This window comes from Lithobates pipiens, unplaced genomic scaffold (genome assembly GCF_037356315.1).
Source record: "Lithobates pipiens isolate NorthernLeopardFrog02 unplaced genomic scaffold, aLitPip1_a1.2 Scaffold_27, whole genome shotgun sequence".
Lineage (NCBI taxonomy): Eukaryota > Metazoa > Chordata > Amphibia > Anura > Ranidae > Lithobates > Lithobates pipiens.
In genome coordinates this window covers 58419746-58434899 of record NW_027507788.1, presented here as the reverse complement: position 1 = coordinate 58434899, position 15154 = coordinate 58419746, and the positions used below count along the sequence as shown (strand labels likewise).

General features: G+C 41.4%; 1 protein-coding gene across 1 annotated transcript; it reads left to right on the top strand.

Moving 5' to 3' along the window:
- The first annotated feature begins 4352 nt into the window (after nucleotides 1–4352).
- Nucleotides 4353–14657, top strand: LOC143933873 (uncharacterized). The gene is made up of 4 exons (XM_077456967.1): nucleotides 4353–4373; nucleotides 9873–9979; nucleotides 10904–11030; nucleotides 13138–14657. Exons 2-4 carry the CDS (start codon nucleotides 9931–9933, stop codon nucleotides 13664–13666), a joined length of 705 nt encoding a protein of 234 aa, XP_077313093.1. The 5' UTR covers nucleotides 4353–4373; nucleotides 9873–9930; the 3' UTR covers nucleotides 13667–14657.
- The last annotated feature ends 497 nt before the right edge of the window (nucleotides 14658–15154 follow it).

Below are 15154 nucleotides of genomic sequence, written 5' to 3'. Positions count from 1 at the left end.
AGAAGCTGAGGGTAAAGCTGATGGACTGGCCAAGCATGTCTCCAGACTTAAACCATATTGAGCATCTGTGGGGCATCCTCAGAGAAAAGGTGGAGGAGCGAACAGAGGGGACAGCACATTTACACTGTTATACAAGCTGTACACTCACTGTACTACTGTATCCATTACATACTATACATTTCATACCTTTTCATACTCTGTTGCATCTACTTACTAAATTATGAAGTAAATTTGATTGCTGTCGCTTGAATTCTCATTGGATACCAGTATCTAGTAAGCACAAAGAGAGAAGAGAGAATACAAAGGAGCTTGCCTTCCCTATAGGAAGTTATAAAAAATATTACAAACATAGAAAAAAGCTGCGCATAAGATTAAACTAAAATAATACAGTGACAAAAATAAACAGTGAAATGCACCAAATGATCACCATAATGAACATTAAATCATAATGATGAATAAACATGCAATACGTGATGACTAACCAATCAAAAGTGAGGAGGATAGTGAGAAAAAATATTGCTATATTTAAAAGTCCGGTTAATTAAGTGAAAGTGATGAGGTAAAAATGAAATCCTTCTGTGCAGGTAAAACACCCGTGCTATGTGAGCCTCCACCACACAACCTATGCTCTTACCGGAGACAGGGACTGTGAAGGTTTGTTGTTAAATAGAATCTGTTTGTAATTTTTAACTGGAGCATTTTTAAAGTGTAGCTCCAGTTAAAAAAAATCTATTTTAAGCTTTTTGGAAAACATAGGGAAGGCTTATCACCCCTGTAATATTTTTTTTTCTGCCTGTGCACCTCTTCAGAATATTTCACCTCCCTTTCTGTCCCAATGATCAATGTTTTTTGAAAGTTTGAGGTTTTTATTAAAAGAAGGATTGGGCTAAAGTATCAGTGGAGAGCAGACACGTTTTTCCCATATCAACTCTTAGCCCTTGTACACATGGTTGGAAATTCCGACCAAAACGTTCCAATCGGATTACATTGTCGGTAATTCAGACAGAAAAAATTTGAGAGCAGGATCTCAAATTTTCCAACAACAAAATCCGATCAGAATTTTTTTTTTTTTTTCGTTTGTAGAGAATTCGGATCAGACAAAGTGCCACGCATGCTCAGATCAAAGTATGAGAGCAAAGCTATTGGCTACTAGGCTGAACGTAGTCCCGTCATAATGAACTGACGTCATCACATTCTGAATGATTGGATTTTCCGACAACTTTGTCCGACCGTGTGTATGCAGCACCAGTTTCGGACAAAATCCGTCTGAAAAAATCAGATGGATTTTGTGGTACAAGGGCTAACAGGAGATAATTTCCTTTCCTAGAGGTAGATTTAATCTCACTTCCTGTTGTCCCCTTCCGTTGGCAAGTAGGAGACATTTGTAAGTTGGCCCAAGTTGCCACAACACTGTAAGCCCTCAAAGTGACTCTCGGCAGGCGCTGGAACGTAATTACATGCCATTGTTGAACAGTTGTAGAAAAATTGGGCCTGTGGTGGTGTTGGTGGTGCTGGTGCCATAACACTGTAAGTCCTCACAGTTACTCTCAATGGGCGCTGGAACGGGCCCTTCTGTGAAATATTGCATCAAAAATTGTAATTACATGCTCCTGTTAAACAGGGGCTGAAAAATTGGGCCTTAGCCACTGGTGGTAGCGCTCAGAACCAAAAATGTTCTTCCAAGCTATCAGCAGGATCATTGAGGAGGAAGAGGATAATCGGTCAGTATAAAAGGATAGTCACTCAGCATCAGCATAGATAGTCTTGAAGGGATCTGACATTTCAAAAAAAAAATATTTGGTTACATCAACTTCAGGTGCTTGGTAGCTGGTGGTGATCCAAGACTGACTCATCTTTATGAAGGTCAGTCGATCAACTGAGTCGGTGGACAGGCGCACCCTGTGATCGGTTACAAAGCCTCCAGCAGCACTGAATGTGCATTCCGAAAGAACGCTGGATGCAGGACAGGCCAGTAGCTCAATTGCATACTGTGCAAGCTCTGGTCAGTGATCCATCCTCAAGACCCAGTAACCCAGAGGATTTTCAGTGGGAAAGGTGTCCAAGTCTGATCTTGCCCCTAGGTATTCCTGCATCATGTAAATCAGACGCTGGCGATGGTTGCTGGAACCAATCATACCTCGAGGCTGCAGACTAAAAAATTGTGTGAACACATCAGTCAGATGGCTACCTTCTCCACCGGTCCTTCTGTGACTGACGGAAGCCTCAGCAACACATTGTCCAATCTCTGGGATCGCGTTGCACAGACCTTTTTGCAAGGCCTCCTGAAGGTGTCTCATCCTCTGCTCCCTCTGCGATGGCAAGAAAAGGTCCACAACCTTGCCCTTGTACCGTGGATCAAGGAGAGTTGCCAGCCAGTAATGATCCCTCTCCTTTATCCGATGAATACGAGGATCCTTCCGCAGGTTTTGCAGGATCAAAGAGGCTATGCAGCGTAGGTTATCTGAGGCATTCAGAAATGCGAACTAGAAGTTTTTTTCCCTTCCTCTAAACGTTGAGCTGAAAATATCCCTGTAATCGTCCTAACGTGCATGGACACATAGGATAACATTGAGCTGCTTCTACAGGCAAAATGCTAAACTCCTGTAGTAGCAACGATTTTAAGGGTTCAGCACTCAAGTATGTAGGAAGCTGTTGCTGTAGTATGAGACAATATCTTATATTTATCAGCAGGATAAGCTTTTATCAGAAGGGGGTATGTTTGTACAGGTCTTGAATAATACACAAATGTCAGTTCACAAAGATTATCAAGTGGGTTGTCATTCATTAAAATATTGTTGGTTTGTATAGGTGTCATTTGCATCCTCTTGATTCACATTTTAGTGAGTGACTGACCTGAAACAAATATGTGACTTTAATATCGGAACTCCTAATCTGCAAACATGCTCCAGGTCAATACTGTACTGGGGTTTACGAAAGGCAACTAGGTTGTTCACTTTGCAAGGCATGTTGCACTTTGCACGGGGATTGGTCCCAGAGCTTAGTCAATGTGGTAAGCTTTTTCTTTGCAAAGAATACCCAGTCACATACAAGGAGAAAAAAAAAAACAGCTTGTACATAATTGGATGATGGAAGTCAATAGAGTTTTACCTCGTTCAATAAGCTCTGGGGCAATCAAAGAGTAATTTCACTTGCAATGTGAACAGCCTATTTGTCTTCAAAGTAGAATTCCAAGATAAACCTAATTAGTATTAAAAATGCAGCCCCCCAACACCACCTGCAGCTGCCACTGACTAACACAGATGAGCTGGTTCATGTGACAAGAGCAGAGCGGGCTGAAAATAGGTATAATAAGTGTATACATTTCTCTTACATAGGTTAGTCAGCATAGGTGTTAGCAGGCAGAATTTTTAACAATAATTAGGTTTATCCTGGAATTCTACTTTGATAAATCAACCCAACTTAAAGCAGAAGTATACCCAAACCGATTTTGGCTGTACTCTTACTATGGATAACAGAACTTCAGCTTGATTAGTCTAGGTTTTGAAAAGATCCCAGCCAAATAGTTGTGATCTACCCAGAGGTCTTGAGCCAGCTGCTCCTCTCCCTGCACAGTCCAGCTCTCCAGTTAGCTTCGGAGGGCAGAAAAGAGGGTGACTCTTCAGGCTAAAGACAGAAATCTGAGCGATCATTGCTCTTTGATCGCTCAGTATTTTTTCCGACGGATTTAGGCCGAAACTTGTGTTATGCATACACACGGTTGGACAAAGTTGTCAGAAAATCCGATCATTCTGAACGCGGTGACGTTCGTTGTGTATGACGGAACTACGTAGAGCCCAGTAGCCAATAGCTTTCGTCTCGTAATTTATTCTGAGCACGCGTGGCACTTTGTCCGTCGGATTTCTCTACAAACGATCGGAAAAAGGCTGATCAGATTTTTTTTTTTAAGGAAAATTTTAGATCCTGATCTCAGGTGTCCCATTTTTTTTTAAATTGTGGCTTACTAAGGACCTTTCACTACATAAATACAGATTATTTCCAATTATTTGACCTCAATTGCCCCTAACTTTTTTGTTTAGCTGAGTCTAAGTATGTTTCAAAATAACCTCACCAAGTGTAAGCTTTAGTAGTCATACATTCTTGTTGTTTCACTGTTAGCTGCAATAACTAAATGAAAACAATTACACAAAAGTTCCCTTCTCCTTATGGTTGTAAGTCCACACTGACCAGTCCTCAATGAGCTCATCAAACTGCCAGAATCTTTCTGAAAACAATGACACGTCAGGAAATCCACGTTGTAAAGCCGATCTAAAGTTCAGGCTGACTTGGAATAGAGTCATAGCATAGGGAATGTCCAATATAAAGGGCAGACTGTAGCATCGATATCAGCATCAATCCCAAGTACCAGGCTACAGGTAAGGGGAAAGGAAGTCTAGTCCTATTACACAGAGGTAAATCTCATCTTAGTTCAGAAATGATTTGAGAAAAAATGATTTGTTACCTGAATGTTTTTGTAAATTTTTTAAATTTCGGGGGGGGGGGGGGCGGCATTATTCATTATTTTATTATCACATTATTCTACTTGTTTAGTATCTAGTTAAACACTTTTCCAAATATGAAACTATTTTTATATTGTACCATTAGTTCAAATTTTCGTTTACGTGTTCTGACTCTTATCTCTCAGACATAATAGCAAACCTTGGGTTTTGAGTAACACTAGTTTCCACATCCTAAAAATGATGTTTGACTATTGAAGAGAGTTGGTTAATAGTGATGGACAAACTTCCGACGGGATGTTTCGCAAACGCGACCGCGAACGCGGCCAAAAGTTCACGAACCACAAAGTTTACAGCAGGCCCCATTGACTTTAATAGCAGGCAAACCTTAAAAACCTACAGGTCATATTTTCAGCCACAAAATACTTACTAGATGTGCACACATAGTCCCACCACATGGACACTGACATAACAAAAGTATTAAGTGAATCTGGGATCGACAACGACAAGCATTCTTTTTTTTCTGTGAAATTTTGACAATTCAGGAGCGCATGAAGGCCATCGAGGAGAGAAAAGGTCAGGGCAGGCTATGAAGATGGTGCAGGAGATGATCACCCGAACCGTGATAGAGAACACTGACACCAGCACAGTGATAGAGAGCACTGACACCAGCACCGTGATAGAGAGCACTGACACCAGCACCGAGATAGAGAGCACTGACACCAGCACCTAGATAGAGAGCACTGACACCAGCACCGAGAAAGAGAGCACTGACACCAGCACAGAGTTAGAGAGCACTGACACCACACCAGCAATGTGATAGAGAGCACTAAGACCACACCAGCACCGAGATAGAGAGCACTGACAACACACCAGCACTGTGATAGAGAGCACTGACACCAGCACCGAGTTAGAGAGCACTGACACCACACCAGCACCCTGATAGAGAGCAGTAAGACCACATCAGCACCGAGATAGAGAGCACTGACACCACACCAGCACTGTGACAGAGAGCACTGACACCAGCAACGAGTTAGAGAGCACTGACACCACACCAGCACTGTGATAGAGAGCACTGAGACCACACCAGCACCGAGATAGAGAGCATTGACACCAGCACTGAGATAGAGAGCACTGACACTAGCACCGAGTTATAGAGCACTGACACCACACCAGCACCATGATAGAGAGCACTGAGACCACACCAGCACCGAGATAGAGAGCACTGACACCACACCAGCACCGTGATAGAGAGCACTGGCACAAGCACCAAGATAGAGAGCACTGACGCCACAGCAGCACTGTGATAGAGAGCACTGACACCAGCACCGAGTTAGAGAGCACTGACACCACACCAGCACCGTGATAGAGAGCACTGAGACCACACCAGCACCATGATAGAGAGCACTACCACACCAGCACCATGATAGAGAGCACTGACACCAGCACCGTGATAGAGTGCACTGACACCAGCACCATGATAGAGAGCACTGACACCAGCACCGTGATAGAGAGCACTGACACCAGCACTGAGATAGAGAGCACTGAGATCACACCAGCACTGAGATTGAGAGCACTTACACCACACCAGCACCGAGATAGAGAGAGAGCACTGACACCAGCACCGAGATAGAGAGCACTGACACCAGCACTGATACCAGCAACTTGCTGCGGGACCCAAAAATATGACACCGCGGGGAGGGTATGGGCATATAGTATGGTGTGCTTTTTTTGTACAAGGAAGTGAGCCAAAGGTAGAAAAAATGTCCGTGTGCTCGATTAAATAAATCGTTTATAGAATTATGCATATACATGGTCTACTGGTCACATGTGTTGAATTCCTCTGAGATCCATGCCTCATTCATTTTTATAAATGTCAGGTAGTCAACACTGTCTTTAGCTAGGCAAGTGCACTTATTGGGATCCCCCTGCTCCGCTGAACATCCTTTCGGACAAGACACTGGATGAGGGGCAAGCCAACACTTCTATTGCAAATTGGGCAAGCTCTGGCCAGAGGTCAAGCCTGCCCATCCAGTAGTCCAGGGGTTCATCACTCCTCAGAGCGTCCACATCAGCCGTTAACCCGTGTAGTCGGACACCTGTCTGTCTAGGCATTCCCTGATGCTGGATCCAGATGACACCTGTCGATGGGTCGGCTGAAAGAATGACCTCATATCAGAAGTCACCAACACATCTTCAAACCGCCCTCTTCTTGCAGGCGCTGTTGGGGAGTGGGAATTCCTCCTCTGCCAGCGCATGCAAATGCAGAATGCAGCAGTTGGCGAAGCAAGGTCTGGAAGTGCTCCATTCTGACAGCCCTCTGTGACGGTGGTAACATTTACGCCATTTTGTGTTTGTACCAGGGGTCTAAGTACGTTGCCACCCAGTACTGGTCCTTGACCCTTATGCTTTTTATACGGAGGGTCCCTGTTAAAACACTGGAGCATGAAGGCCCCCATTTGCACTAAACTGGAAGTGGTGTGGTGGCCTGGCTCCTGCTCATCATCCAGGATAATGCCCTCTCGTTCTCCTCTCCCCATCCACGCACAACAACAGGGATCCCAGAAAGGTTTAAAGCATGCTCTTCTTGCTCCTCCTCATCCGCCCCGGCACCATCCTCCTCTGACTCCTCTTCAGACTCCTGTTGTTGACTTGTCTCAGATAGAGTAGCCCCCCTGGGAATTCATCCAGCATTGCGACTTCCTCATCTTCCTGCTCCTCCACAGCTTGATCAATGACATGACGCAATGCACGCTCCATAAAGAAGGCATAAGGTACCATGTCACTGATGGTGCCATGGCTGCGACTGACCAGTTTGGTGATCTCATCAAATGGCCGCAGAAGTCTGCATGCGTCGCGCATAAGCAGCCACTGGCGCAGTGAAAAAAAAACAAGCCCCCAGAACCTGTTCTGCCGCAGAGTTCATACAGGTAGTCGTTAACTGCACGTTTCTGCTGGAGCAGCCTTTCAAGCATATAGAAGGTTGAGTTCCATTGCGTCGGGCAATCACAAATAAGACGTCTGACCGGCAGATTGTGTCGCCGCTGAATGTCATCAAGGTGAGCCATGGCCGTGTAAGATCTTCTGAAATGGGCAACCAAATTTAAGACGTGTGCCATGCATGGCACGTGCATAATTTTGCCCTGTTTCAATGCGCTAAGCAGATTGGCACCGTTGTCACACACCAATTTACAAACTGTCAAATTGAGCGGTGTTAGCCACTGATCTGCCTGTGCACCCAAAGCTGATAGGAATGCAGGGCCAGTGTGGCTCTTGGCTTCCAGGCACAACAGACGCAGCACAGCATGGCAACGTCTCACCTGGCATGTCAAATTCTGGGGAGCTTGGACGGCGCAGGGGAAGAGACGCTAGCAGCAGAAAAGGAGGAGTCAGCCGAGGAGGAGAGGGAGGAGGATGGAGTAGGAGGAGGAGAAGAAGAAGAGTCAGGCCTGCATGCAATCTGTGGCGGTAAAACCAAATCTACACGGGTGTATATAATACCCTGCATCAATCTGTCGTTTTTGGGGGCCACTGGTCTATCACACCAGTTATAATACTTTTTTTTTATTGCGTTTGTCACTCTTTGTAGTATCGCTGCAGAACCACTCAGCAGTCACAATGCTGCACAGTGGAAATGCACTATACTATGCTTTCTATATGTGCAAGTATTTTATACGTGTATTACACACCTATATACTGCACACCAAATAGTACACCTATACTAGTCCTTAAAAGGACCTTTGTGGACCTAGCAGCTAGTGATTTCCCTACACTGATAAAAGACAGCTGCAGAATCGGGCAGCAGTCAAGTATAATATTCTTTCTATATTTGAAAGAAAGTAGATTATACGTGTACAACCCTATATACTGTACACCTATACCAGTCCTTAAAAGGACCTTTGTGGACCTAGTAGCTAGTGATTTGCAGATTGTCCCTCAGTCCCTATACTGACAAAAGACAGCTGCAGAATCGGGCAGCAGTGCACTCAGCAATCACCAGCACCCTATATACTGCACATATATACCAGTCCTTAAAAGGACCTTTGTGCACCTAATAGTAATAGCTAGTGATTAATCTGACTGTCTCTGCTCCACACAGGGTCTTGTCCCTACACTGACAAAAGACAGCTGCAGAATCAGTCAGCAGTCCACTCAGCAATCACCAGCACATCAGTGCACCTGAACCCTATATATTGTACACCTATACCAGTCCTTAAAAGGACCTAGTAGCTAGTGATCTGCAGACTATCACTCAGTCCCTACACTGATAAAAGACAGCTGCAGAATCGGGCAGCAATCAAGTATAATATTCTTTCTATATTTGAAAGAAAGTAGATTATACGTGTACAACCTTATATACTGTACACCTATACCAGTCCTTAAAAGGACCTTTGTGGACCTAGTAGCTAGTGATGTGCAGACTGTTACTCAGTCCCGACTCCCTACACTGACAAAAGACAGCTGCAGAATTGGGCAGCAGTGCACTCAGCAATCACCAGCACCCTATATACTGTACACCTATACCAGTCCTTAAAAGGACCTTTGTGGACCTAATAGTAATAGCTAGTGATTAAACTGACTGTCCCTGCTCCACACAGCGTCCTGTCCCTACACTGACAAAAGACAGCTGCAGAATCAGTCAGCAGTGCACTCAGCAATCACCAGCACAGCAGTGCAGCACTGCACCAGAACCCTATATACTGTACACCTATACCAGTCCTTAAAAGGACTTTTGTGGACCTAATAGCTAGTGATTTGTGTCACTACAGTCTGTCCCTGCTCCACAGAGCAACCTCTCCTTACACTGACAAAATACAGAATGTAAAATTGCAGCCAAATCAGGTCTATTTATAAGGTAGGGGGAATGTCCAATTGTCCATGTGCTGAAATATCTCAATTGGCTGTCCTGTACCTCATGATGGATGTGTCATCATGGGTCAAAGTTCTTTCAAAGTTCTTTCACAATGTAATTGCATATGTCCACTGGGTGAACAGTGCCAGAAGTCTGTCAGAAGAAGAAGGCCATCTCTATTGGTTAACCCCCCCTCAGTTCAGAAATGCACAAATACTAAAGTCACAAATTCTCATACGACATGAAAAAAAAAACAGAAGTGATGTCATATGTTGTGTATTAGTATTGTATTTTTGGATGACAACTGTAGTACTGACTAAACGAAAATTGTACGATGTGGTATAGTACGAGGAACATTTTCAGGCTTGTCCGATTGAATAATATCGGATGAACTGTCGTGATTAGCTCTAGAAAGCTCTGTACTAATGATCCCATTATCGTACGAAAGTGCTATTTTTCATCGGATTTTCAGGTCATATGTACGGGGCTTTTAGAGCCATTATTTAATTGTATATAATATACACACAATCCTTAATTGTCTGACATTGATATTTTTCTTTATATAGATTTCAATTACTGGGAATCATTTTGGCTGTCTCTTCTTGACCTCCTCAATCATTCAACATGTTGGTAAAAATTGCAGCACTCGCACTTCTTGTGTGTGCAGTCACAGGTCAGTAAAATCAGTATGTGACCAGGGTCATTTCTTTTAGAAGACAATGTAAAATATTATCTAAGATAGCACATTTTAGGTGAAACATGAGATGATATCTTACCTAATGGCATCTGTCCTTTTGGATACACTAGTAATGTAATTTATTACATTTTTTCCATAGTGTTTACACTGGTACATATGGTCACAATTAAAAGGAGATGGAATTTACTTCAGGGGAAGGATCTACTCCTCATGGGTGGGGCTAGTAGCAAAAGTACTTGGCAGCACTTTAGAAAGAAACACTCCTGATGCACAGGCCCACACACTCAATATCTGTAACTATAAGCTGAAAAAGCAAAACTGATCTGTACTGTTGTTACCTAGTGATAGTAATAAAACTCCAGTATATATATATATATATATATATATATATATATATATATATATATACATATTCTTTCCTAAAAACCTTATTGTCACTACAGGACCACTTCTAAGGCTGTGGAATGGAGGGTGCAAATAGGTCAGTGGGGGCCTTCTGACAATATCTATATAGAGGGGTCTTCTGAGAACTGGGATTATTGGAAGATTTCACATGAAGAGAAGTGCTGATCTTACTACATGGTAAACAATAGAGTTTAAAGCCCAGATTAATTAAACATCAGGTTTCGGTGCCCCAGCACTAATAACTACCTCTGTACTTCTAATGCTGATTGTTCAATGCATATAAATGTATAAAATAATCTTCTGGTCCCCTTTTAAGATGTTTAGTGCAGTGACCTGTAACAACCAGTCTCTGTATATGCCAGCTTTCTAAATAGATAAAATGTGATTGTTTTTTATGAGCTACTGCACCTAATGCCAGATCTAGCCACTGCGTTATTATATAAGCCAATTTAATGTAACATTCTATGTCTGATGATGGGTTCTTCTCTCCGTTAGGATCTCAAGCAGAAGTCAGCACTGACCAGGTATCCGATGCGTTCTGGAAATACTTCACTCAGCTGACCACTGGCACAAAGGACACTGTAGATCAGATTCGGCAATCTGACATCAGCAAACAGCTAAAGTAAGTGGAAATCACTGTAACATCATCAAAGCCATAGTCAAAGTCAGTAAAACCTACTGGATAAGTTATTTTGGCTTTAAAAGACAGTATTTTATCATCTCTTTACAAAAAATAAGCTACCTTGCCTATCAGCCTTTCCTGATATACAGGGTTGCAAGGGTTGTGACAAGTAGGGGTTTATCTGTGAAATTATTTTCCTTGTAATTTTATTGGGGTACAGTATCGTGACTTACCCTACTGCAAGCAACTGCTACTGACAACACATTTTGCAACAGCAATTTTGCCTCTGGTCGTATATCTAATGAACCTGTAAATGCTCTGCCCTCTAAGAATTTAATCTTTACCTAACTTAGGGTAGCCATGTTAATAGCTTAGTTATCATCATTTCTGTCAGTAATATACTTCTTTCACTAAACCTTAATTCCAAAATTGTTTTAGAAACATTGATCTTTTCCAAATATAATGATCTCCTGCACATTTCTAGGTGCTGCTTTACATTATAAGTTTAGTGTTGTGTGTGTGTGTGTATATTAATTCTGGATATTACACTCTATAGAACCTACTACAATAGTTGTATATTTAGATATTTTTTTATCTCTGTAATGTTAAAACACAACCCTACTGTATATTAATTCTGAATTTAACACTTTATAGAAACGACTACAACATTTTTATATTTTTTATCTCTGCAACGTTAAAACACATAGGTGATCAGCACTCAACAGGCTTGTGTAATAAATGGCTGGTTTCTGTTTTTTTCAAATTGTAATAATTTTTATTAGAATCATAACATATAAGTGCATAGCATATCAGGTAAAACTACATAAATGTTGCACAAGCAGGCACATCACAACTGCAATGAAGGTATAGAGTTTAATCAGTTTGGATTAAGTTGTACACTCAATGGAGTTGATTTACTGAAGGCAAATAGGCTGTTCACTTTGCAGTGAAAGTTGTTCTTCACAAGAGAATTTTATCCAGAGCTTAGTCACTGTAGTGAAGTTTTACTTTGGAAAGAATACCCAATCACACGCAAGGAAAAATACATTTTTGCTTGCATATGATTGGATGATGGAAGGCAGCAAAGCTTCACCTCATTCGCTAAGCTCTGAGGACCAATTTGCTTGCAATGTGCTACTTCCCTTGCAAAGTAAACCAACCATTTGTTTTTAGTAATTCAACTCCAGTGCAATGTAAGCTTTCATGGATCCCTCAAAGAAATGGGATATCTGGGAACGGTATGACAACATTAATTAACCATATATAGATTGAGAAACGGTAAATAGCAGATAAAGGGAGCAAAATAAATCAACCAACTAGGTGTCTTCATTATAAATGTTGTAGCCTTCAGAAGCCTTTCAATATACTGTATGCCATTTAATCTACCTATGTAATGATGTAGGACAGATGTACTAAAGAAATGTAGACATTACTAATGCTGGCTCCTCCTCCTGACAATACTAACTGATTGTTGATCTGAATCTATAACTTTAGTACTTTCTGTGTCACTGGCTTGGAACAAATAAAAGGTTCAGGAGTTCTTACTTAACTCTGACTTTCCTGGTCTGCTTGCTTACCCCAACTCAGTGACTAAGATATTTATAAAGTCTACGGCAGTCAAGCAGCTAGCATTTTCACAAGAAGACTAGCAATGACTACCTCCACATAAAGTACAGGCAAAATTAAAACTATAATACTAATATACATCCTAAAATGTATCCAAAGTCCCAATTTTTGGGAGGTTTGGAAGCAGTGGTAAGGGGTTAGGATACCTGTGAATTTGTGTATTGATATTTGTGTCCCTGTTAGGGACATTTGCTCCATTTTTATTATATTACAGTAGGGGGAAATCTTCTACTGGAGACACTTGTTCCAGAGATCATTTTTCCAGAGGGTATTTCTGTCACTTTACCCTCACTTCTTCTTGTCCCTCCAGGACACAAGTGAATGGTAATCAACCCAAAGAGACACAGAAAAAAAAGAAAATGTTTGCCTTTAGATATACTTTAATGTTATTGATATATTTTTTATAAAATGTGTTAAAAATAATAGATGAAATAGTGAACACACTTGATTTAGTATTTGATTGCTTTGTTTCCACCCACAGTGTTTTAATTGAAGAAAACCTGAAGAGTGTAAATGTGTATGCAGGGGAATTACAGAAACAACTCATTCCTTTTGCCAAGCAGATACATGAGAAATTAACACAGGACGCAGAAAAACGTAAAGAACAAATTAAAACCGAGTTGGAGAGTCTGAAAGAGAAGATCTCCCCATGTCCAGATGAGTTGCAAAAGAATCTGAACGATAATGTCAAGGAACTTCAGATTAAACTGGCTCCATATGCAGAAGGGTTCCGAACCCAACTGGACAAAAATGCAGAGGAATTCAATCAACAGCTAAAGTCTGTGACCAATGACCTGGAAGCTAAGTTCAAAGAGAATGCAGACCATATACAGGCAACACTGGCTACATACTCCCAAGAGTTTCAGGTCAAGGTAGATGAGAATATGGACCAAATGAGGAAGCAGGTGACACCTATCACAGAAAAAGTAAAAGAAAACATTGATCAGCAAATACAGGAGCTGTATAAAAGTCTGAATCCCTATGCAGAGGATGTTCAAGATGAGCTGTGAAAACAGATCCAGAACATGGAGTTTCAAATGAGAAAAAATGTGAAAGAGATGGAGAACAGAGCTCTGGAGCTAACGGCACAACTCCAAAAACAACTCTACCCTTATGCCAATGAGTTAAGAAACAAGGTTAATGGAGATATGGCAAACGTCAAACAGATTCTGGAACCCTATCTGACCCAAGTAAACCAGCAAATTGACAAGAAAATTACAGAATTTAAAGGCACAATTACACCAGAAATGGAAGCTCTTAACAAGGCTCTGGTGCAGAGAGTAGAGGACATGAAGAAGAAGTTGGGAGAATACACTGTGACTATGCAAGATCAGGTGGAGTACCTAGAGAAAGATGTTCGGGACAAAATCCATGAATTCATAAATCAGGGTGTTTCTAATGAAAACTGAGTTTTCCTCAGTCAAACTCATTTTCTGAATAGCAATATCGGAAATAATATCTACACAGCACTACACACAAAATGTGCTGTTACTTAAATTCATCAAGAATCCTATAAAATATTTTTACAACTTTCCATTCAATACATTTCTCAACTATATCTGTAGCATGTATTTATAATGTTCTCCCTGCAATCCTCAATTTTTCCTCAGGATTATTGCCAATGAAGACATTTTGTTTAATAACAATGGCCAGGATTCACAATAATTCCTTTGTATAGATTGCATTAAACATCTGAATGCAGTTTTGTAAAAAAGCACTATAAGGATGTATAGAAAATATTCTTTTCTGGGGATTGCTGAGTTTATTCATTCATCTGTGTTCTGATCTGAGGAAGGGCGTGAGCATGTGAGCCCAAAACGGAAATATTTTTGAACACTTTCTGAGATGTAACTTTACAAATCTTTGAACGGATAAACAAAGTTTTTAAGTGCAGCAATTCTTTGGACTTATTTGTTTATATGTATGGTCAGTGGGAAGACCTGATTACTTTGCACTAATTGTGAACTGGGTGCAGTTTTTATAAAATACATTTTAAATACCCTTTTTTTCCACAGTTTTTTTTATAAGTGATCACATTCCCTCTGTTCTCAGCTGCACAAGAGCTGGGGGGAGGAGAAGGAACAGCAGGGCACTGAACTTCTTGTTGCTGCTTGTGAGGACAAGTCTGGTTATTGTAGGAGAGTACACTAAGTTCCCAGCAGAGCTAGAGAACTGACCATGGTGTGCTCTTCTGCTTAATGTGGTCAGATTTAATAAGAAAGCAATGGGACTGGAAGGATCACCAGGGATTTCACGCATAGGAAGCAATACAAAGAGATCAGAATACTTTCTCATACAAGTACATGGTACAGCAGGCACATATTAGAAATATTATGTTTTGGTGTAACAAACGCTTTAATTACATGTTTGTTGCATTTTACAAGGATTACTGAATTAAAAATTGGAATGAATAAGAAAAGGGGCATAAAATGAACAGAACGTGTGTGGCGGCAACCAGGTGAGGAGTACAAAGACAAGTGTGTCTTGCTTGTGTGTCT